This window comes from Bison bison, unplaced genomic scaffold, assembly GCF_000754665.1.
Source record: "Bison bison bison isolate TAMUID 2011002044 unplaced genomic scaffold, Bison_UMD1.0 scf7180017864208, whole genome shotgun sequence".
Lineage (NCBI taxonomy): Eukaryota > Metazoa > Chordata > Mammalia > Artiodactyla > Bovidae > Bison > Bison bison.
In genome coordinates this window covers 110,749-134,244 of record NW_011494780.1, presented here as the reverse complement: position 1 = coordinate 134,244, position 23,496 = coordinate 110,749, and the positions used below count along the sequence as shown (strand labels likewise).

Here is a 23,496-nt window from a genome sequence, read left to right as displayed (position 1 = left end):
GAACTCTACTTAAAATTCTGTGATAACCTATATGGGAAAAGAATCTGAAAAAGAATGAATATATGTATAACTGAATCACTTTCCTGTACACTTGAAACTAACACAACATTGCAGAGCAACTATACTACAACAAAATTTTAAAAAAAAATTTTTTTAATAAAACCCCCAAAATAAATAAATAAAAGCCATAAAATTCTTAGATTTCTAACTCTACCTAAAAGTGGCAAGCCGCACTTGGCCCAGTGTCAGAAGCTTGTCCATCCCTGTCCTAGAACATCGTGGTCGAGAGTTTATTGTCAAAGTCCTCTGAACCTTTCTTCCTCCTCTGCCTAGAATGCTCCCAGGGCTGATTTTTGTAGGTAGAAGAGTTACTGGTTCTCTCTCTCTCTCCTCCCCCTCGTGCAGCATCTAAGATGTGCCATGAAAATGCAGACACTTATGAATTGCCCTGGAGTGGAAAAGGTGGTGACAGCAATTCCAGGAGTTCCTGCCAAGTTCTACCCTGGGTGGAACAAGTTGTTGATTGTTTCTGTCCCTGGATTTTACCCAAGGTGATACAGGAGTCCAGGGAGAGGAGAGGAGATGGCTGGGGGAGGTGGGGGCCCTGAGGCAGAGCTTGTGAGTCAGAACCTCTGTCTCCAGCAAGAAAGGTGGTTTTCAGTAAGCCAGAACTTTCTAATCTCAGTTTTCAAATCAGCAAGGAATCCTCCATTGCAGGGGCAGAATGGGGATTTGGCAGAGAAAAAAGCTGCTTCTGCCACTCCTTTTTTTAAAATTAATTTTTATTGGAATATGTTGATTTACAACGTCATGTTAATTTCTGCTGTACAGCAAAATGAATCAGTTATACGTGTATCCACTCTTAGATTCTATTCCCATGTAGGTCATTACAGAGTATTAAGTAGAGTTCCCTGTGCTATACAGTAGGTTCTTATTAGTTACCTATTTTATATATAGGCTTGTGTATATGTCAGTCCCAATCTCCTGATTCTGAATGTGCATGTTGAGGGTAAATCAGGTCTACTTGCTGAGCCTCAGTTCCTCTGTCTCTAAAATGAAGATTGGCATTCCCTACCTCATTGGGTAGTCCTGTGGTTTACTTCCTAAAATTCCCATCACATCAAGGGAGCTCAATGGCAGTATAGTTCCAATTTATCTAGACAAGGAAACTCAGAGAGGTTAAGGCAGCATTCCAAAGGCACACAGCTCACTAAAGGGTGGTGGCAGGAATCCAATTTATTTTCTCAACTCTCCACCGATATTCTTTCTTCGACCCTGCACTCCGAGAAGAGGAGGCCTTAGTTCTTTTTCTTACCATACCTGAAATTCTACAGTAGGGAAGGCGTCAGGGCTGAGAACATCAGGTCTGCTCCACCCTACTTTCTCCCAGCCGCGCCCGCCACCCCCCTTGGTTTCTGCTGCAGGGGACAGACCCTCTCCTCCCTCAGTCAGACACTGGGCAAAGCGGCCGCTCTGCACCACACAGCTCAGTATGGATGGGCCTCACCTCTCCGCCACCTCCCCTCTCCCGGCATCTCATCCCCACCGCCTTCCTGAGGCCGGCTCCCTTCCCCTGGACAGCTACAAAGATTCTTTGTAAAGTATTTATTACACGCAGAGGAGTGAGAACCAGGGCCTGGCTGCACTCAAACCACCGGGGCCCCCAGCCCTGTTTACATAAAGACAGGAGCCAAGACAGGTGACCCTGTTGCCCTGGGGGCAGGAGAGAGGGCGGGCGACTGAAAACTGAACCCAAGTCCAGACCCCAGGCTCGGGCTCCTGGTTTCTGGGCTACGTCCCACAGGAGCGGCGCCTCCGCGCCGTTACCCAGGGAGGCCTGTTTACTCGGCTGGGTGAGAGTTGTTTGCACAGGGAGGGAGTCATAGTGCCATCTGGTTGTTCTCTGGCTGAGTGGGGGCGGGGGTCCTTCGCAGGTCAGGCCTCATCTGCGTTCCAGGGCCTCTGAGCAAGCAGTCCCCTGACCACAGTCTTTTGGAGACGCTTGTTGCTGCGGCCAGCACAGCAGGTAGGGATCGAAAGTGGTTGACACACAGTTTGGGAAAAAGAAACTAGAGGCAAAATTAAAGTTTAAAGATGGGACCGGGGGACTCAAGACTCCTTGGGTCAAGAGCCCTGTTCCTCAGAGCCACATCACTTTTATCTAGTGTCTTGGCAAGTAGCAAGGTTCTGTTGTGCTACCATGAAGTCAGCCTCCTGTGTCCCTGGACACCTGTCCCATTTTATTGATTACTTTAAACTATCTGTTGTTTTCTTGTACAAGGGCTATCGCCTAGCTGGAGGTCATAGACTCGCATATGCCTTGGGAAAACATCCTGGTGTGTGCACAAGCAGCGCTCTGAACTTGCGCAGACCTGCCGTTCCAAGGTCCACACTATGTTTTTCCTTAGCTTAGCAGGGCATGACAACCCCAGCTGATCAACCTGATGTACTTTTATCTGGGTTATGCTGTATTGCTATATTTTGCTTTTATTATTTTCCCATGGTGATTTTCTCATGGCTTAGCCAGAGCAACAGGTGGCTGACTGTTAACCCCTGCATATCCCCCTTTTTGTTTTTGTAGCAGAAGATATGTTGATCTTGCAACTTCTTTCTTCATTAGTTTTTGGAGGGTTTTTTGCATGCATCTGAGGACTATTGTTAGTTTCCTCATCTGTATGAGTTTGGGCTCCCCAATATACTCTGAGATTTTTGTGTATGTCTGGAGATAGTCTTTTTTGGACCTTGGTGAGGCTGTTCAGAACCCAAATGTCTCCAATTCCTGGAGGGACGAGACAAAAAAGAAAAATGTTTTAATTTTACCCACAGGTATAAATCACAAAATTCTTTTAAACCATCAGTGACTTGAGGAGAAGAGTTTTTTAATAGCTGAAAACAAAGATTAGAAGCCAGTAATATGTCAGACAAAAAGTCAAGAAAATTATAGTCATATTTAGCAGTCTGTTCAATCTCATATAGCCAAGAGGTCCTTGCCTGGTGACAAAGGATATCCATGAAGGTGATAGTCTCCAAGAAGCTCATGAAATTTTTGCCAGTGTCTGTGCAAACTGTCCAGCAAAGTGGGTGCCCTGATCACTGGAGATTGCAGAAAATGTATTTTAGCCATTTTTTCCCATTGTGAGATATTAACCCTACAGCCAGGAAAGGCTTTATCCTATCAAATAAAAGTGAGGTTTGTCAGGGGGCCAGGAAAAGCCAAGCGGCCGTCTTGGACTTCCCATAGCCCTGACTGGTTTATAGCCATTGTTTATCCATTTCAAACTTTCTGATGAGGGGTTAATTTTATAGAAGCAGAATGAGCTTTGTCTATGTGTGCCATAGTTTCCAAAGATCATTGTGAAATAACACTCATTGATTTTATCAAAGTAACAAAAGATTTTAAAAGCAAGTATGAATCACTTAAAGACAAATTTACATAGTCTGTTATCAAAAGCCATATTTCAAGAAAACTTTGCTTTTTAACAGGAAGAGAAAATCAAATTCCAGATTGGTACCAGCTTATATTCATTGTGAAACAATAGTTATTCACTTAGTCAAAGTAACAATAAAAGATTTCAAAGGCAGTTTAATGTCTTAAGAAATTTGTATCATGCACAAAACTCTGGTCCACTTGCCACAAACCTTTTTTATACTTCTGTGTTCATCACTCTATTTGCCCATTCAGAGAACAGCCACCTGTAAGTTCAGATGTATTTCCCTTTTCTTTAATAGAATGTAATTCCATTCCTTATACCTTTTTATTAAAAACACACGTCTTTCAGCAACCATGAACTGTACTTCATATCATCATTTTGTAGACTGGTAAATATAACTCACCCAAAGCTATGTCATTTGCAAAAGTATCTTCACAAAGTCAATAAATAAACATTTATACCAGGTATCAATTCAATAGTGAATATTTCCCAGTTCACAGAAGCCTGAAATTTGTTTTAGTTTAATTTTTGGAATTTAAATTTTTTGATTCGTAAGCACTTACTTCTCTTTAGGCCAATTAAATAGAGCTCATTGACCAATTAGCCTTTAGCAGTTTTGTCCAAGAACGAAGACACACAGTGAGACACACATAAATAGAGATCTCATCCTTTTCTGTTGGATATTTAAAATGTCTCGTTTTTTTTGTTTGATATTTGAAATGTCTCTTTGCCCCTTCTTTTTTTCTTGGTTTGAGTTCTACCAATTTGTTTATGGCTGGAGTCCCAGATAGAGTGGGTTGTGTATCCCAAGGATATGATAAGAGTTAACTTTAGGTTTTTTCCCAGGTCTGTTTTTGTTTCTCAGGCAGAATTGGAGCTCCAAAAAAGTATTTTAACAAGCCAACTTTTTTTTTAATTGCACATGCAAGAAGAACCGGTTTTTCAACTTCAAAAAAGATTTTATTTTAACCAGTTTTTTTCCAAAGTCTAAAGAATATCATGGCCATTCAGTGTCAAAAATGTCATCTCTCTTTTTTGTACTCGTAGTTTCATAGCTAAACTTTAAACCAGAGAGTGTTCTAGTTGGCTTTGATGACAGGGGTAAACTGATAAGGTGTTGTCCCAGCAAGGATTGCCTCTCTGGGGAGGTGAGGTCTTCTCTTAAAGTAAAGAAAGCCTGTCCTTTAACCTCTATTTTCTCCCAGGCTCTTATGCAGTATTGCCTCACCTGTTCTATAGCCTTATCTTCCATAAGCACTTGATCTTGAGTTCTCCCCCAATTTCCACTGCCTATCAGTTGATCTAAAGAGATGGGGATCTGTCTGGCTTGGTCACAAGCCACCATAATCAAATGGGAACCCTCAGCTAGTCCCTGCACTATTTCCAAGGTAAAAGGAGAATTTACTTCATAATTTTGAACAGCTTGCTTAAGTTCCATTAGTATTTTGGAGGGAATCTGTTTGTACACAGCCTCATATGCCCCATTAGGATTATTAGGATCTTTCCAGGAGCTACTCGTTCCTGTACTGTCATTGGAAATGTCATGGTCATAGCTTCTAAGTCACCCTCCTGTTGAGCCCACCAAACACTTTTCTGGAGGGGTAACAGAACTGTTGTCTGTGGCAAGGAAGGAAAAGCTTGAGTCACTCGAGAAGGAGGAAGAGGAGGTAAAGGAAATTCGTCCTCCCCAAAGGTGCAGTTTCGCTCTTGGTGATTTTTTGGGGCTCCAAAATCACTGCAGATGGTGACTGCAGCCATGAAATTAAAAGATGCTTGCTCCTTGGAAGGAAAGTTATGACCAACCTAGACAGCATATTGAAAAGCAGAGACATTACTTAACCAACAAAGGTCCATCTAGTCAAAGCTATGGTTTTTCCAGTGGTCATGTATGGATGTGAGAGTTGGACTATAAAGAAAGCTGAGTGCCAAAGAATTGATGCTTTTGAACTGTGGTGTTGGAGAAGACTCTTGAGAGTCCCTTGGACTGCAAGGAGATCCAACCAGTCCATCCTAAAGGAGATCAGTCCTGAATATTCATTGAAGGACTGATGCTGAAGCTCCAATACTTTGGCCACCTGATGTGAATAACTGACTCATTGGAAAAGACCCTGATGCTGGGAAAGATTGAAGGCAGGAGGAGAAGGGGACGACAGAGGATGAGATGGTTGGGTGGCATCACTGACTTAATGGACATGAGTTTGAATAAACTCTGGAAATTGGTGATGGACAGGGAGGCCTGGCATGCTGCAGTCCACGGGGTCACAAAGAGTCAGACACGACTGAGTGACTGAACTGAACTGAAGCAAAGGTGCAGTTTCGCTCTCGGTGATCCTTCACTTTCGAGCCCCACGTTGGGCGCCACTTGCTACAGCCAGCACAGCAGGTAGGGATCGAAAGTGGTCGACACACAGTTTGGCAAAAACAAAAAGGGACAGAATTAAAGTTTTAAAGATGGGCCCATGGGACTCAAGACCTCTTGGGTCAAGAGCCCTGTTCCTTGGAGCCACGTCGCTTTTATTTAGCGTGCTGGCAAGCAGAAAGGATCTGTTGTGCTTCCATGAAGTCAGCCTCCTGTGTCCCTGGTCACGTCTCCCATTTTATTGATTACTTTAAACTACCTTTGTTATTTGCTTGTACAAGGGCTATCGCCTAGCTGGAGGTCATAGACCCGCATATGCCTTGGGAAAACATCTTGGTGTGTGCACAAGCAGTGTTCTGAATTTGCGCTGACCCAGCGTTCCAAGGTCCACACTGTTTTTCCTTAGCTTAGCAGGGCATGACAACCCCAACTGATCGACCCGATGTACTTTTATTTGGGTTTTGCTGTATTGCGGTATTTTGCTTTTATTCTTTTCCCATGGTGATTTTCTCATGGCTTAGCCGGAGCAACAGATGGCTGACTGTTAACCCCTGCAGCTTGTCATTCCTTTGAGAGCGAATATGGCGAATTGGGAAAATTCTCAAAACAGTGCTAACTTTTCCCCCTGTAATTCATACCCACACCAAATAAATCATCTTGGACTTTTCAAGGTGGGAAGAAATGCAGTTTTCAGCACTCAAGGAATGGTGATGTTTAGCACCATAAGGTACTTTGCAGTCAGCAAAGTATTGTCATTTCCCCATTTCACATGACCTTCAAGACAGCACAGAGGTGGGAAGCTGTGATCAAAGTCATCCTGTTTTACAGATGAGGACCTGACAAGTAGAGTCAAGTTACTGCCACGAAATCACACATGCAACGAGAGGCAGCAGCCCAGTGACTGCAGATGATACTCCTTTTCTACTCTGTCTCTGCCTCCCGCTTGGCTGCTAAACAAGCTATGCAGAGAGCTTGTTCCTATATGTAACGGCCTTCCAGGTGGCTCTGGGGAGAGCTGCAGGGCACTGTGTCCAGACCCTGGAGTCTGTCCATGGGTACCACCAGTGGGGCGTTCCCTGGGCACCAGATGGAGCTTTATGTGGACCAGTCATATGAAGCCACATGTAACCTACACACTCTTGTTCAGTTCGGTTCAGTTGCTCAGTCATGTCTGACTCTTTGACCCCATGAACTGCAGCACGCCAGGCCTCCCTGTCCATCACCAATTCCCAGAGTTTATTCAAACTCATGTCCATTGAGTTGGTGATGTCATCCAACCATCTCATCCTCTGCTGTCCCCTTCTCCTCCTGCCCTCAATCATTCCCAGCATCAGGGTCTTTTCCAATGAGTCAGTTATTCACATCAGGTGGCCAAAGTATTGGAGTTTCAGCTTCAGCATCAGTCCTTCAATGAATATTTAGGACTGATTTCCTTTAGGATGGACTGGTTGGATCTTCTTGCTCTCCAAGGGACTCTCAAGAGTCTTCTCCAACACCACAGTTCAAAAGCATCAATTCTTTGGCACTCAGCTTTCTTTATAGTCCAACTCTCACATCCATATATGACCACTGGAAAAATCATAGCCTTGACTAGACAGACCTTTGTTGGCAAAGTAATGTCTCTGCTTTTTAATATGCTGTCTAGGTTGGTCATAACTTTTCTTCCAAGGAGAAAGTGTCTTTTAATTTCATGGCATGATTTCATCTGCACTGATTTTGGAGCCCAAGAAAATAAAGTCTCTCACTGTTTCCATTGTTTCCCCATCTATTTGCCATGAAGTGATGGGACTGGATGCCATGATCTTAGTTTTCTGAATGTTGAGTTTTAAGCCAAACTTTTCACTCTCTCTTTCACTTTCATCAAGAGACTCTTCAGTTCTTCTTCACTTTCTGCCATAAGGGCGGTATCATCTGCATATCTGAGGTTATTGATATTTCTCCCGGCAATCTTGATTCCAGCTTGTGCTTCATCCAGCCCGGCATTTCACATGACATACTTGGCATACAAATTAAATAAGCAGGGTGACAATATACAGCCTTGACATACTCCTTTCCCGATTTGGAACCAGTCTGTTGTTCCATGTCCAGTTCTGTTGCTTCCTGACCTGCACACAGATTTCTCAGGAGGCGAGTCAGATGGTCTGGTATTCCCATCTCTTGAAGAGGTTTCCACAGTTTGTTGTAATCCGCACAAAGGCTTTGGCATAGTCAATAAATACAAAGTCAAGTGGGCCTTAGGAAGCATCACTACGAACAAAGCTAGTGGAGGTGATGGAATTCCAGTCAAGCTATTTCAAATCCTAAAAGATGATGCTGTGAAAGTGCTGCACTCAATATGCCAGCAAATTTGGAAAACTCAGCAGTGGCCACAGGACTGGAAAAGGTCAGTTTTCATTCCAATCCCAAAGAAAGGCAATGCCAAAGGATGTTCAAACTACTGCACAATTGCACTCATCTCACATGCTAGCAAAGTAATGCTCAAAATTCTCCAAGCCAGGCTTCAATAGTACGTGAACTGTGAATTTCCAGATGTTCAAACTGGATTTAGAGAAGGCTGAGGAACCAGAGATCAAATTGCTGACGTCCTTTGAATCATTGAAAAAGCAAGAGAGTTCCAGAAAAACATCTGTTTCTGTTTTATTGACTGTGCCAAAGCCTTTGCCTGTGTGGATCACACACTCTTGTACCACCAGCGAAATGGTGGTGAGGGAACATGGTATGGGACTGCTGAAGTTTCCTCCAAGTTCATTTGTCCCTGCTTCCTCTCTGCCTTATCTCCCTGAATTAAAACTGTGGGTTTCTACCTGAAGCCGTGACCTGAGTTCCAAGAACGGTCCCAGCTCCTTCTTCCTGTTCTTTATCTTCCCTTTTTAACCCCAGACACCAAACCCACCCAATAGGCATCACTCCCAGCTGCCTCCCCTTTCTCTCTCCACCGCTGTCCCTTCAGTCCAGCTGCCCTGCTCCATCCAAATTGCTTTGACCTGTGAAGTCGATTGAAACTTCTCAGCTCTGCTCCCGCCCCTGTTAGCCCAGCCCCAGCACCTGACTCTGCACCTGACCAGCCTCACCTCCTGGGCTTTCCCCTCCCTGTCAAATCCTATCTCCCCTTCTCCTCACCAATCCATCCTTCAGTGACTACTTTTCTGCCAACTGATGTGCAACTCTGTCTTTACAGCTTGCCAAGTACAGTTGCCTTTGTGCATGTACAAACATTCTTACCAAGTCTCATTTAGAAGTTAGTTTTTCCTCCCTGCTGGATCTCTTCTCATCTCCTGCCTAAACTACTACTGGTTTGGGGTGGTGTTGGGGGCGGGGGGCAGATGTGGGAATTTTGCTTGTAGGTTTTGAGTTTTTTTGTTCGTTTGTCTTTGCCTTCAGTACGCCTGAGTTCTGCCTGCCTTTAAAAAAAAAATTGGCCACACTGTGTGGCATGCAGTATCTTAGTTCCCCAATCAGGGATCGAACCCTGGTCCCCTGCAGTGGAAGTGTGGAGTCTTAACCACTGGATTGCCAGGGAAGTCCCCTGCCATTGTTCCTTTAACCAACCTACATTAAGATCTTTCCCTACCTTCCTGACAAGTTGCTCTTTATAAACTTTCAAGTATTCTTCCTAACATGAAGACCTCACTTCCTTTCCTCCAAAAATTCTAATTAACCCTCTCCAATCTCTTCTTTCTCAACATTCAGAGCCTGTCAACAATCGTTAGAATATGACTCCTGGAAGGACTTCCCTGGTGGTCCAGTGGTTAAGAATCCACCTGCCAATGCAGGGAACATGGGTTCAGTCTCTGGCTGGGGAAGATCCCACATGCCTCAGAGCAACTAAGCCCATGCACCCCAACTGCTGAGCCTGTGCTCTAGAGCCTGAGAGCCACAACCAGTGAGCACCACGCCATAACATAATGAAGCCCGCACCTAGAGCTGGTGCATCGCAGCAAAGAGTAGCCCCTGCTTGCTACAACTAGAGAAGGCCCATATTGTAGCCATGATGACCCAGCACAGCCCCAAATAAGTAACTAAAGAAAGAAGTAAAAATAAATATTAAAAAAAGTGACTCCTGGAACCAGCAGCTCTAAGAATCAGGTGGCCATGAATGACCGTTCTCCCCATGACCAGTCACCCCGTGCCACCTGGGTGTGTTTACACATCCACACTTTGTCTCCTTACCCTGCAAGCTCCTTGTGGCAGTTAAGAGATCCTTTTCCTTTGTAAACTACACAGATGTTTAGAGGAAGCTCTGGATTCGTTTGGCTGCTTTCCAGTTTCTAGCCCAACTCAGACATGTCCTGTATCCTGTGTCCTATTACCTGTAGGTTTGGAGTTACATCAAAGGCAATTTGCAAGGGGTGGGGGAGGAGGCACTGTGTAAAAATTGAGAAACTTCAACTGAATATCCCATTTCTCTTTTTTCCTTGGAAGAATTAGCCTCTCTGGAAATTCTGAGTCCACACCCGGCTTGGCAGCAATAGCCTGAAGGGTGAATGCTTCCCTTGGCCAGAATGTGTGCTCAACAGATGGGCAACTCCCCACAGTCTCACTTTGAGCTCAGGTAACAGTTACATTTACCCCAGCCATTGGCTAGCCTGGCCCCTGTGGGCACTTGGGGGTAGGGTGGCTGGACATGCATAAAGAGAAATCGGTGTTCAATAGAATAAAAGTGTGGGACTTAGAGACAACAAGAAGAGAAGCTGCATGCATCACAGCTGACTGTGGAGCAGGCTTAGACAACCCCTTTTTCTTTTTTTTCCTAAGTAATTTTTTATTTGGGTATAGTTGTTAGTTTCTGCTGTATAGCAAAATGAATCAGTTATACATATACATACATCCATTCTTTTTTAGGTTCTATTCCATAGGTCATAACAGAGTATTGAGTAGAGTTCCCTGTGCCTGACAGAGACAATCCTTTTTTCTACTACCAGAGAGTTACCTTGGAAAGAGGCACCCCACAGAACCCTTAATTCTGTCCTGGGAAACCCGCAATCAGGCAGAGAAGTGTATTTATGCAGCTCTGAATATACGCATCACTTCACTTTGTATTTTGGTGACTCGTTCATTGGTCTAATGTCCCCACCAGATTGTAAACTTCTAGACTACCAGTGCAATGTCACTATCATATCCTCCAAAACAAGCATAATCCCTGATACATAATATATCATGATCAATGGCTATGAATAAATAAGTTCTGCCGTAATGCTGATGTAACTCAATAAATTAAGCAAGGTCAATGGAAGGACACTGGTCACCCTTCGGGTGTAAGTAACTTTGCTACAGCACAAAGATAAGAATTAAGCCTCTTTGGGGAGGAAATACGGTTATACATTTATCTGTAACTTATATTGTATATCAACTATATACTTCAATACAAAATAAATGTATTGAAGTATATAGTTGATATACAATATAAGTTACAGATCTATAGTGATCCACAGTTTTTAAAGGTTCTACTCCATTTATAGTTATGAAATATTGGCTATATTCCCTGGGTTGTGCAATATAACCTTGTAGCTTATTTTATACATAATCGTTTGTACCTTTTATTCCCCACCACTGTATTCCCTCTCTCCTTCTCTCTCCCCACTGTAATGATTAGTTTGTTCTCTGTATCTGTGAGTTTTTTTCTTTCATGTTACATTCACCAGTTTGTTGTATTTTTTAGATTCCACATATAAATGTTGTATTTTTTAAATTCCACATACAAATATCATACAGTATTTGTATTTCTCTGTCCCATTTATTTTACCTAGCATAATACTCTCCAAGTCCATTCATGTGGTTGCAGATGGCAAAATTCCATTCTTTTTTTGGCTGAGTAGTTTCCCATTTTGTATATCTACAAACACACACACACCACATCTTCTTAGCCCATTCACCTGTTAATGGACACTTAGATTGCTTCCATATCTTGGCAATTATAAATGATGTTTTTTATATATATGTATGTATGTATATATATAAATATTAATTCACTTGTCAGAATCTGTCCTACTTAAACAATCCAAAAGACATTTGCACAAAAATCTTCATTTAACTAATTCTTAACCTAGCAAAACTTTCAAAGTATTCAGCATGTCTAGAAATATAGGAATTACTAAATAATTAATGATACACTGCTTGATGGAATACTATATAGCTATTAAAATGATGCTTATCTATTCCGTGTACCAAAATTTTAAATGTCAGTGATATGATAATTAAGCTTTTTCAAGTAGTACACATAATTTCACATCAACCACATCCGGCTTTGCTAGGTGACAAGGAACCAAGTAAGACTCTTTTATTGGCAAGGAATTTATTGTAAGGACACACAGGGTAATAGGGAGACAGGGAACAATAACATCTGCAGCAAAGTTAAGCAATGCCCAGAATAGGGGCCTGAAGGTTATCCAGACGGTCACCTCCTCATGCCTTGGATTCTCAGTAGTGGGTGGCTGGGCTCCCCTCTGTGCACCTTGCCATGTGGTGCATCGGCCCTGAAGCTGCTGCTAACCCATGACACCCACAGCTTCGTGGCTTCTGTCACCTAATGCCTTCTGCTGATTGATTTCTGCTTGGCCAGGGTTTTCTGTTTGTCTCACATTTGAACTCCCCAAGAAAGGAGATCTAGATACTTTAGTTCCCTACTGTTCCATTCTTCAGAGCTCTCAGAACAGACCACCTCTGTAATTCCAGTGGCCAGCATATAAGCTGTGCTTCCAAAAAGTGCCTAAACCTGATCCCATCAATTCAGTCCAAAAAGTGGTCACACAGTATGAATGTGGCAGGTACTTCAAACATATCAGCCACCTATCCAATATAATCTATAGTTTTGAACCATGTTTAAAATAATAAATAAAAGCATATACATATGAAAGGGCTTCCCAAGTGGTGTTAGTGGTAAGGAACTCATCTGCTAATGCAGGAGATGTAAGAGACACTGGTTCCATTCCTGGGTTGGGAAGATCCCCTGAAGAGGGGCATGGCAACCCACTCCAGTATTCTTGCCTGGAGAATCTCATGGACAGAAGAGCCTGGTGGGCTACAGTCCATAGGGTCAAAAAGAGTTGGATATGACTGAAGCGACTTAGCACATACACCCACACAGACATATGAAAACAGATAGGAAAGAGATAAATCCATCATAGTTGGGTTAGGGTGGAAGGATTATAGGTGATTACTTTTCTCCATTTTGCACTTTTCCTTTAACGATACTGTAATTGACTTTTGGTTTTCAAATATTTTTTCAAAGTACTCTTCAAACTATAGGAGTCATGCAGCCAAGCTACTGAGTTCAGTCTCTCCCCAGAACTTGCCTTGGAATATGGAGCAAAGTCACAATCATTAAAGTCTGTGGGTGCTCTTGCTAAGCAGGTAGAGTATTACTTCTGCCTTATCTTGCCAGGTGAAGGCCATAATTGTTGTAGGTTGTGAAAGCACCTTAAAGGCAAAAGTGCCTGTTATTATTCTGAAAACTTCTTTTAAATTGCTATAATAGCATATGTCACATGAGCAGAACATAGAACCTTACGACTAGCTTGGGCATAGAAAGACGTCCTTTATCCACAAGCCAAGTATTTGAAAATACAACCCCCTCAATTGGCAGACACCTTCAGGGCTGGAGAGGAACTACCACCATAGTTTTGTGAAACTGAGCCACCCATGGCTTTACTTTGATCTCCTCTGTGTACATCGTGGAGAAGGCAATGGCACCCCACTCCAGTACTCTTGCCTGGAAAATCCCATGGACAGAGGAGCCTGGAAGGTTGCAGTCCATGGGGTCGCTAAGGGTCGGACACGACTGAGCGACTTCACTTTCACTTTTCACTTTCATGCATTGGAGAAGGAACCCACTCCAGTCTTCTTGCCTGGAGAATCCCAGGGACGGGGGAGCCTGGTGGGCTGCCGTCTATAGGGTCGCACAGAGTCGGACACGACTGAAGCGACTTAGCAGCAGCAGCAGTGTACATCGTTCTTTCAGCTCCTCTGCCACAAACATACAGTTACTAAGTATTATTGCTTGATAAAAACTCTAATTACTACAAGGACTGCCAGAGGTGAAAAAGGAGAAATCGAATTATCAGATGGACTGGTGTGAGTTGGACAGCCTGTTTATCCTTTCGTCCCCAGCCCTAACTTGGGGGCGCACAGGCTGCGGGAGGGGACCCCCAAACGCGGGAGGCTGCACCTGTGCAGTGGACACGTCCAGCATTGGGGAAACCGAGATGTCGAATCCTCCCACCCTCCTAGAGAGGACCCGGAAGCGCGGCGCAGTCCCGGAAGGCGAGGTGCTGACACACTTCCGGCCTTTGTGACTCATTGTGTCTGTGTCGAGGCGTCAGGAGGGCCCGGACCTGAGCGCGGCGCCCTTCGGCCGGCCTGAGCCCCAGAGTCAACTCCTTTTGCTCGCCCCCAGCCGCTCCCGGGGCTCACGGTGAGATTTGGGGCCGGCCTCTGAGGGAGCGGGCGGGGCTGCAGGGGTGTGTGCGTGGAGGTGGGCTCTGCAGCTGCGAACCTGGGGTCCTCTCCTGGCGGCCGGGGCGCCGCGAGCAGCGAGTCCGTACCCCTGTCCCCACCAAAGGCCGGGCTGTAGGCAGCGCCGTCCCCCGGGGCAGCCGACCCCGCCCCATCGGGGACCCGGGCAGGGAGGGGGCCTCTGTCCTTGGCAGGGGGTCCTGGGAGACCCGGGGGAACGGCTGTCTGCGGGTCCCTTCCGGGCCCTCAACTGCAATGTCGTCGTCTTCGCTTGACGTTTTTGCAAACCGGGTCACGAGCGAACCGACCCCTGTTGGATTTTTTTTCTTCTCTGCCTTAGTCGCCATTTGCTTTAATTCTCGTGAGGTATTTTTTTAATTTTCGGGGTCCTTGAAGGACCTCCAGGTGAAAAATGCGGAAGGCTGAGAAACGGACACGTTTCAAGATGCCGAATACGTGTTTCCAGATCACCTGCTTCTCCCCACCCTGTTCCCCGAGCGGTGATTAAAGAGCGTCTGAAGCCTAGTCTGAGTGGATGAAGAAGTGATCTGGTCTAATAGAGATGATACGTACGTCCCACTCTCAGCTTTAGGGGATATTTCGAAGGCTTTGAAAACGAGCTGTCCGGAAGATTAGGTGCGTTTTTTATTTCTGGGTAGTATTACTCTGCCTGACTTGGAAGGGTGAAGAGTGAAAGAATTTGGAAATTGCACGGGACCATTAGGAGACTGATTAACTGAGTGACCTTGGATAAGACAGGACACTTTGCCAACTCTCGGTTCTGTCATCCATCAGATTAGGTTTTCTCCAAAGGCCTCTCCAACTTTGAGATTATTTGCTTTAGTCAGTGTAATTGAAAAATTCAGCTACAGTTCAGCCTGACACTGCCCCCTGCCCTCCCCTTCCTACAGTGCCTCCAGTACACAATAAGATACTTTCACTATAGAGAGTGGCTGTTACATGGCCTGGGACCAAAGAAAGCATTTATTGTACAGACCATTGCTAGGCGGATTGGAGGTGGTCAATAAATACTTGTTGAATTGAATTGTGGAGGATTCATTGTAACCAGTCAACAAAGCCCTGTTACTGTATTTGCCAGCCACATGTGGAGAAATAGTTTTATTATTTAGGGAATCATGATGATAATTTGCCCCAAAATGTTTCTCCATGTTTGTATTGTCTCTGAATTAATATGCACAATTCTTGTTCATTATTTCAGGCTGTTTTCACCAATCTTAAAATACAAACAGGGAGGCTCACTAATTAATAACCTTAGGCTTTTGCTGATTCTCTGCTTGATCTAAGCATTTAAATTTTTGCTAACTTTATACTGTATCTAAATACAGATGAGTGTTATGTTAAATCTTTCCTTTTTATTCTGAGTATCAGTATTCTTTTGGAATTCTCAGGATACCTAGTTATCTTTTAAAGGTAGCTTTTTCATGTTTTAAAACATTTCGGAGTGCTTCTCAAAAATGGGGAGGGTGCACTTTGTTTAAAATGTCAACACTATACCCTGGAAAAGATACTGGCCTGTTTAGAAAATAGCCTCTGAAATAAACTGAGCTTGTAACTCCAAGCCTTTCTTGTAAGAAAATCTTTTGTATTTACCTTTGGTGAAAACCAGTTACTGGGGATAATCTTATCTATATCGGATAGTGTGTCAGAATGGTTTGCAACTCAAAGGGACCCCAGAGGTAGTTTTCTGCTCCTCTGATCCTACCCTGCCCGCCGTTTGACAGGTAAAGATACTGGGTGTCAGAGAGGTTAAATAACTCACCCAGGGTCATGTAACTTACTCCTCATAGGAGACTAGAATTCAGTTGTTACAACTTGTGTTGCTTTCACTATAACAGGGTTTGTCCCGTTGCTTAAGCGAGTTTGGTGTGATGGTTGGAACCTGAACTGAGTCCCACAGAACTCATTTCAAATCCTGACTTAACCATTTAATTGCTCTGTGACCTTGGGTGTTACTTAACATCTATCAACCTTAGCTTCATTGTTATGCATTGTGACCATAATTATACCTACCTCCTAAGAGTGTTGTGTGAAATGCCTGGTACATAGACCAGTTAACATTGGTTCTTACTATTATGCCTGCTAGAGGCTTCTTGAATTGAACAGATGAGGGGTAAGTGGCATTTCAGCTTAGCTCTAAAGGATAAGGAGGATTTGAAAAGGCAGGGAAGACTGGGAGGGAAATCCCAGGCATTATGATGTGAGAAAGGGAAGACAGTCAAAATATAAGACATTTAGGAAATACTGAGTAGAGTAATTTTGCTGGATGGAAAAGGTTCATGCAGGGAAGGGGAAGAAACTGATGGGAAATGAAGCTTGATGGGGAAGCTGGGACCAGGTGCTGGGGGCTGTTGGATTGGACGGCTCTATGGAGTTGTAAGAAGAAGAATCTGAGAGCAAGGTTGGAGATGAATTTTGAAGGGGAGGCAGAAAATGAAGGTAGGGCACCAAAGAGAAGAAGCCATTCTTCACAGAACTAGATAGAAAAATAAGTATGAACAAAGAACTGCATCTCCCTGGTGCTTGGAGATGAATGTACTTACGTAAGGGGAGAGGAATCAGAGATGAAATTCTCAGTCTGAGTGAATGAGATGTTCGTGGACCAGCTGATCCCTAGTTGCCACTGAAGGCAGTAAGATGACAAGGGGAGCTGAAATAGTTTAAGTTGTTCTTACTTCTTCTCTTCAATTTAACAGAATTAAGGTCTGCCCAGTTCTTTAGAAGAAGAGTCAACAAGAGTCCTTGTCCTCGAGGGGCTTAATGTTTGGTTGGGAAGTGGTGATAGAAACTCAGGTAATGGTAAGACAAGGAGAGCAGACATGCCTGACAGAGAAAGTCTTGAGAGCATTCAGATGAGGAAGATATCTTCTTTAATTTGGAATGTCAGGAAACAGTGTACATCTTGAAGGTGAGTGAAAATTTGACCAGTTGAGGTTGATAAAGGTGGGAGATTTGTCCTAGCAAAGAAGTAAAGATGCCAAGTCATACCCCAGGTTAATGGGTATTATGTTAACAGGAACGTTAATGGGTCGAATAGGCTGAAATAGAGGGAATCACTACTACTAAGAGAAAAGTAATGGAAGTGGAAGAGTCCAGTGGATTCACTGAGAGTAACTGGGGAAGGAGGGAATGACCAGCAGCAGACTTTGGCAATACTAAGTTGACCTTGGTATGTTGTTCATGTTGGAACAGGGAGAAATGGAAGCAAGACAGACTGGGTGGGGCTGAGGCACTGGTGTCGGCAGGAGATGTGGAGCCTGGATATTGGGATGGTGGAAGACGGCTCTGGGAGGCATCACTGGAAAAGATACTCTTTTTTCCACTTTTCTGAATGAAATGAAGGAGACCCAGCCTTACAGGAGTTATTTAGCCTCCCAGCTGAGAGAAAGCCAGCCAAAAGAGTGGTCTCTTGGACTCCCTGCCTGCTGCCTCTTTCTGTTCAGGTCCTGGCTCTTCTGATGCTCCAGCTCCGTGGGGCCGTTTCCTGGAAGCTGCCTTGTCAGCTGTCAGGTACCCCTTGGGGCTGCCCCAGCACGTGGAAACCTCCTTAGAACTGTTGGAACATCTGCTCTGTACTGTAATGATTTGTGTAAAAACGGGAATCGCAGTTCTCATCTTTTTATTCCCCTCAGTCTAGGCTGACACCATGTGTATTTGTGTTTAGTCACTGATTCATGTCTGACTCTTTTGCAACCTTGTGGACTGTAGCCCTCCAGGCTCCTCTGTCCATAGGATTTCCCAGGCAAGAATTTTGGAGTGGGTTGCCATTTCCTTTTCCGAGGGATCTTCCTGACCCAGGGATCAAACCCGAATCTCCTGCATTGGCAGGTGATTCTTGACCACAGTGCCGCCTGGGAAGCCCTTGCGTATGATAAATCTTCAGAAATGCTTAGGGAATTGAATACTTGTAACCAAGGACTTTCTAGATAAAGTTGCTCTGAAATTGAAAAACAAAATATATTTCCCCAGCAAGGGGGTGGAGTGCGAAACAAGTCTGAAGGAATGGATCAGTTCAGTTCAATCGCTCAGTTGTGTCCGACTTTTGTGACCCCACGGACTGCAGCATGCCAGGCTTCCCTGTCCATCACCAACTCCTGAAGCTTGCTCAGACTCGTGTCCATTGAGTTGGTGATGCCATCCAACCATCTCATCCTCTGTCGTCCCCTTCTCCTCCCACCTTCAATCATTCCCAGCATCAGGGTCTTTTCAAATGTGTCAGTTATTCGCATCAGGTGGCCAGAGTATTGGAGTTTCAGCTTCAGCATCAGTCCTTCCAACGAATATTCAGGACTGATTTCCTTCAGATGGACTGGTTGGATCTCCTTGCAGTCGAGGGGACTCTTTAAGAATCTTCTCCAACACCACAGTTCAAAAGCATCAATTCTTCAGCACTCAGCTTTCTTTATGGTCCAACTCTCACATCCATACATGACTACTGGAAAAATCATAGCTTTAACTAGACAGATCTTTGTCGGTAATGTCTCTGCTTTTTAATATGCTGTCTAAGTTGGTGATGGCTTTCCTTCCAAGGAGCAAGTGTCTTTTAATTTCATGGCTGCAGTCACCATCTGCAGTGATTTTGGAGCCCAAGAAAATAAAGTCTCTCACTATTTCCATTGTTTCCAAGTGATGGGACCAGATGTCATGATCTTCGTTTTCTGAATGTTGAGTTTTAAACCAGCTTTTTCACTCTCTTTCACTTTCATCAAGAGGCTCTTTAGTTCTTCTTTACTTTCTGCCATAAGGGTGATGTCATCTGCATATCTGAAGTTGTTGATATTTCTCCTGGCAATCTTGATTCCAGCTTGTGCTTCATCCAGCCCGGCATTTCTCATGATGTACTCTTCATAGAAGTTAAATAAGTAGGGTGACAATAAACAGCCTTGATGTACTCCTTTCCCACTTTGGAACCAGTTCAGTTCTAACTGTTGCTTCTTGACCTGCATACAGATTTCTCAGAAGGCAGGTAAAGTGGTCTGGTATTCCCATCTCTTTAAAAAGTTTCCACAGTTTGTTGTCATCCACACAGTCAAAGGCTTTAGCACAGTCAGTGAAGCAGAAGTAGATGTTCTTCTGGAATTCCCTTGCTTTTTAGAAGATGGTTTACAATAGGCCTTTTACCAGTTTAAAGTATTGGAGAAATGACTTAATTCCCACATTCTTTTTATATTTATGCAGAGAGCCTTTTTTAATGTAATGTTCTTTATTGTAATCATAAGCTGCTATTTTAATAATGATTTCTGGTTTTTATTAGGGACCAAAGAAAGAAAAATGAATCTGGTTATAAACCTCAAATTAAAATCATAATCTTTGTTTAGAACGGTCTTCTCCAAACTTTTCCAGTCACACAATCCTGTCAGTAAAAACTGTTTACAAAAGCTACATACATACATCATTATACCAGTGTTTTGTATAATTTTTAAAAAATACAGTAGTGCTTTTCTAAAATAATCTTGTGCTTTAAATGTACGTGATCCATTTTCCACCAAAATTACTAATAATTTTTTAGTGAAAGTCATGTAATTAAAAATGTTTTGTTAGTTTAAAACTATTGGCTTATCTCATTTTGATACAGCCAGATGCTGTGTCTAAAACTTATTGCTTATTTTGATGGCTGTAAGAGGTGAAAACGATGCCTCAACAAAGGTTTGTCAATTCAGATGAAAGAAATACATTTTTGCATCTGCTTAGTAACTCGTGATTGCTCCTGTCCACCAACCCTCTTCAGTTTTTGTTCTTGAAATTCAGCTTCTACATCTCCATTTTTCCATGCCCTTATATCACCTGTTCTTATGTTTTATAATTTTAACAAACAGGCTCAAGACCCACTAAAAATCCTCATTTGGAAGTTCTTAAAAAATTAGGGAATATTTCCAAGTTTTTAAAATGTGTAGACAATAAGGAGTTTCAAGGATGCTGAGTATCAGTTTTAGTGGTTAAAATTATGTAACAACCCACTAATAATTCCTTCCTCATACTTTTTTTTTTTTTTTTTTTTACTTTTTCACTTGTCGGTTGACTTCTTGTTAGATTTAGATCCACACTGGTTTTCACCTTCTAACCTGGCGGAGTTAGAGATTGCTCTGGATAGAAGCTTCAGCCGCCATTTTCTTGTTTGTGTGTGTTTGCCTTCTTAATGTCTCCCCTTCTAGTAGTTTCTCTGCAAGAATCTCTAAAGCTGCTTGCTCTTGTCTAAAATGTAGTTGATACATAGCATAAAGGTTAGTTTCAAGATACATAATGATTCAGTGTTTCTGTGTAATGCCAAGTGATCCCAATAAGTCCAGATAACATCTATCACCATAGTTACATTTTTTTCATTTGAAGAAAAATTTTAAGAACTTCTTTCAGCAGCTTTTGAATATGCAGCACAGCATTAACTGGAGTCGCCACGCTGTGACTCCACCCCAGGACTTATTTTACAACAGGAAGTGTGTGTCGTTTGACCTATTTTGCCCCTGCACCGCCCCCAGCCTGTCTCTTGTGAACATGTTCAGCGTTTAGACCAAGTGAGCTAGTTAGTATCCATTTGTACATTAGATGTGGTCTATTTTCTCTCACTTTTAAAATATGAATAGACCTTCTGATATTTTCCTTATTCAGAGTGGCTCATTTTGTACTGACCTAGGCACCCATAAAAAACATAGAAATATCTGAATGGTGGGTTACACATCCGGGCCTTCAGATCTGGCGTGAGTGTTGGCTCCACTAGGTAGGTTGCTCCTGAGTACACAGCCGAAGTCACCCACGCCACAGTCGCGTCATCTGTAAGAGGGTGCTCCAGGTTGTCCTGGGAGCTCGTACATGTGCCGCTGCAAGCCACCGCCTGGCACCCCTCTCTCAGCTCTCACCAGGCTGAGTGTGTAAACACATGATGTCATAACCTGCCTTCCCCTGGAAGGAGAGTGCTTGGACTCCAGCAGACACCCTGAGGGTAGAATTCGCCATTTGGGAGTTTGCTTGCAAAACCTTAATATCTGTAAAGTGACAGTGAAAACAGTTGGTACCAGGGACTTTTTTTTCCTTTACTATTCAGAGGCGTTTTTAATGCTTGGATGTGTAGCCTTGTATGAAGTATTAACCGCAAAGTATCACTTTCCATAAAGGTACCAGTAATTTTTTTTTTTTAACTCTTCAGAAATAGTACAGAAACAGATACCAGACATCTCACAGGACAGAAAGGAGAGCCCAAGAGCACAAACCCTGTTCGGATCAAGTCAGGTCCCTGAGCCTGAATGATGACTGCTGAGTCGAGGGAAGCCACAGGTCTGTCCCCGCAGGCTGCCCAGGAGAAGGACGGTATCGTGATAGTGAAGGTGGAAGAGGAGGATGAGGAGGAGCACATGTGGGGGCAGGACGCCAGCCTGCAGGAGTCTCCCCCGCCCGACCCAGAGGTCTTCCGCCAGCGCTTCAGGCACTTCTGTTACCAGAACACTTTCGGGCCTCGAGAGGCCCTGAGTCGACTGAAGGAACTTTGCCACCAGTGGCTGCGGCCCGAGATCCACACCAAGGAGCAGATCCTGGAGCTGCTGGTGCTCGAGCAGTTCCTCTCCATTCTGCCCCGGGAGCTCCAGGCCTGGCTGCAGGAGTACCGTCCTGACAGCGGGGAGGAGGCTGTGACCTTGCTGGAGGATCTGGAGCTGGATTTGTCAGGACAGCAGGTGAGGCAAGGCATGTGATGTGTGAGCAGCACGTGGACTTTGAGACTGGAGCAGAGAGAGAGTTACTGATTTAAAGCTTGGATTTATAGTCTTTGTGGTACTTAGATCCTGCTCCGCTTGGCTGTTAAAAAAAAGTATTCTGGCCCTGGCCCTCGCCCAGCCCCTGGCATACTTACTGTCTTTTTGTTTGTCTAAATTCCTGTTAAAAAGTAATTTACCCACAAGCCCAACCTGTTTGTCCTCAGGTCCCAGGTCAAGTTCATGGGCCTGAGATGCTCGCAAGGGGGATGGTGCCACTGGATCCAGTGCAGGAGTCGTCGAGCTTTGACCTTCCTCATGAGCCCACCCAGTCCCATTTCAAGCATTCATCTCGGAAACCCCGTCTGTTACAACCTCGAGGTAAGAGGCCAGGGTTCACGTGGGTTGTGAGGCGGGGACACGCCAGTCAGATGCGTCTGTGGTGCTGATGCCTGTAGTGGAGAAGCGTGTTTGTTTCTGTTGTCATTGCTACTATGTATCAGAGGAAACATAACCCGCAGACCAGTTTCATGAGTTAGTGTTACTGAGGAGGTAAGTGGAATGTGCATAATAAACTTGAGTGGACATTATATTATTTGTTGAATTGTTAGCATTCTGGGTATCTAGCAGACTTTTTATTAACAGGAAAGTCCTCAGAAGAGATGATATATATCCAGCACTCTGGTATGTCATACATTATCTTGAAAAGGATCGTTTTAAAATCGATTTTATTTGGGACTTCCCTGATGGCCCAGGGGTTAAGACTGCTTCCTCGGCACTGTTCAGTGCATGCTGAGGGAAACTGGATCCTCCATGCCACACAGCACAGCCGAAAAATAAATAAATTCATTTTCTTTCAAATGTATAAATACTGATTAACAGCACTCTTTTTCTAGGTTATTTTCAGAAATTCCAAAGAATGGGAAAAGGATGGAAAAAATGTTTTGGTTGAGGAACATGAGGCAAAAAAAAATCATTTCAGAGTCATATGAATAAAAATTAGTTTTTTTTCCCTTGAGGGAAATCTTAATGTATTTTATCCACTTTTAAAACCAAAGTAGGTGCATAGACTATCAGTAAATAATAACAACATGCTAAAAGAATGATTGTTCACGAGCTGATAAACACACAGTCCTCACCCAGTGTGTCTGTTGTGGTGACGTGCAGGGCAGGCGTGTAAAGCTGAAGGGGGCATCCTTTTCGGTGCGTTCTGGAGGGCAGCCAGCAGTCATAAGCTGGAGAAGCCCCGCCAACCAGCCAGATGCTGCGATGGTAGTCCACCACAGCCCACCCCTCCCGTTGCTTCCTCCTAGGGTGAAATCAGGAATGGAAAAGGATGTTCATGGTTTTAAATGCCAGATGAGGGCTTCAGATGATCAGTAACAGCGTTAGAAATTCTGGAATAGGTAGTTGTTACGTAGTAGATATGCACTTATTTTTAGTTTCCTCTTTGTGCTGATGATCTTCGACTGGTGTTTCCTCACTCTTGTAAGGTTGGAGTGCTAGGTACTTGATCTTTTTGGACACTTTGCTCTAGCTTTTAGTAATTCTGTTTCAG

At 43.8% G+C, this 23,496-nt stretch overlaps 1 protein-coding gene across 3 annotated transcripts in view; it reads left to right on the top strand.

Annotated features, from left to right (window-relative positions):
- The first annotated feature begins 14,064 nt into the window (after window positions 1-14,064).
- Window positions 14,065-23,496, top strand: part of ZKSCAN1 (zinc finger with KRAB and SCAN domains 1) — a 15,919-nt gene continuing 6,487 nt past the window's right edge. For 2 of the 3 annotated variants that reach the window (XM_010844770.1, XM_010844768.1), the window contains exons 1-3: window positions 14,065-14,200; window positions 21,398-21,920; window positions 22,166-22,319. In XM_010844770.1, coding sequence (XP_010843072.1) covers window positions 21,495-21,920; window positions 22,166-22,319 — 580 coding nt within the window. In that variant the 5' untranslated portion in view covers window positions 14,065-14,200; window positions 21,398-21,494. Of the gene's footprint in view, window positions 14,201-14,233; window positions 17,429-21,397; window positions 21,921-22,165; window positions 22,320-23,496 lie in introns of those variants that run through there. The other variant, XM_010844769.1, reaches the window with a different exon arrangement.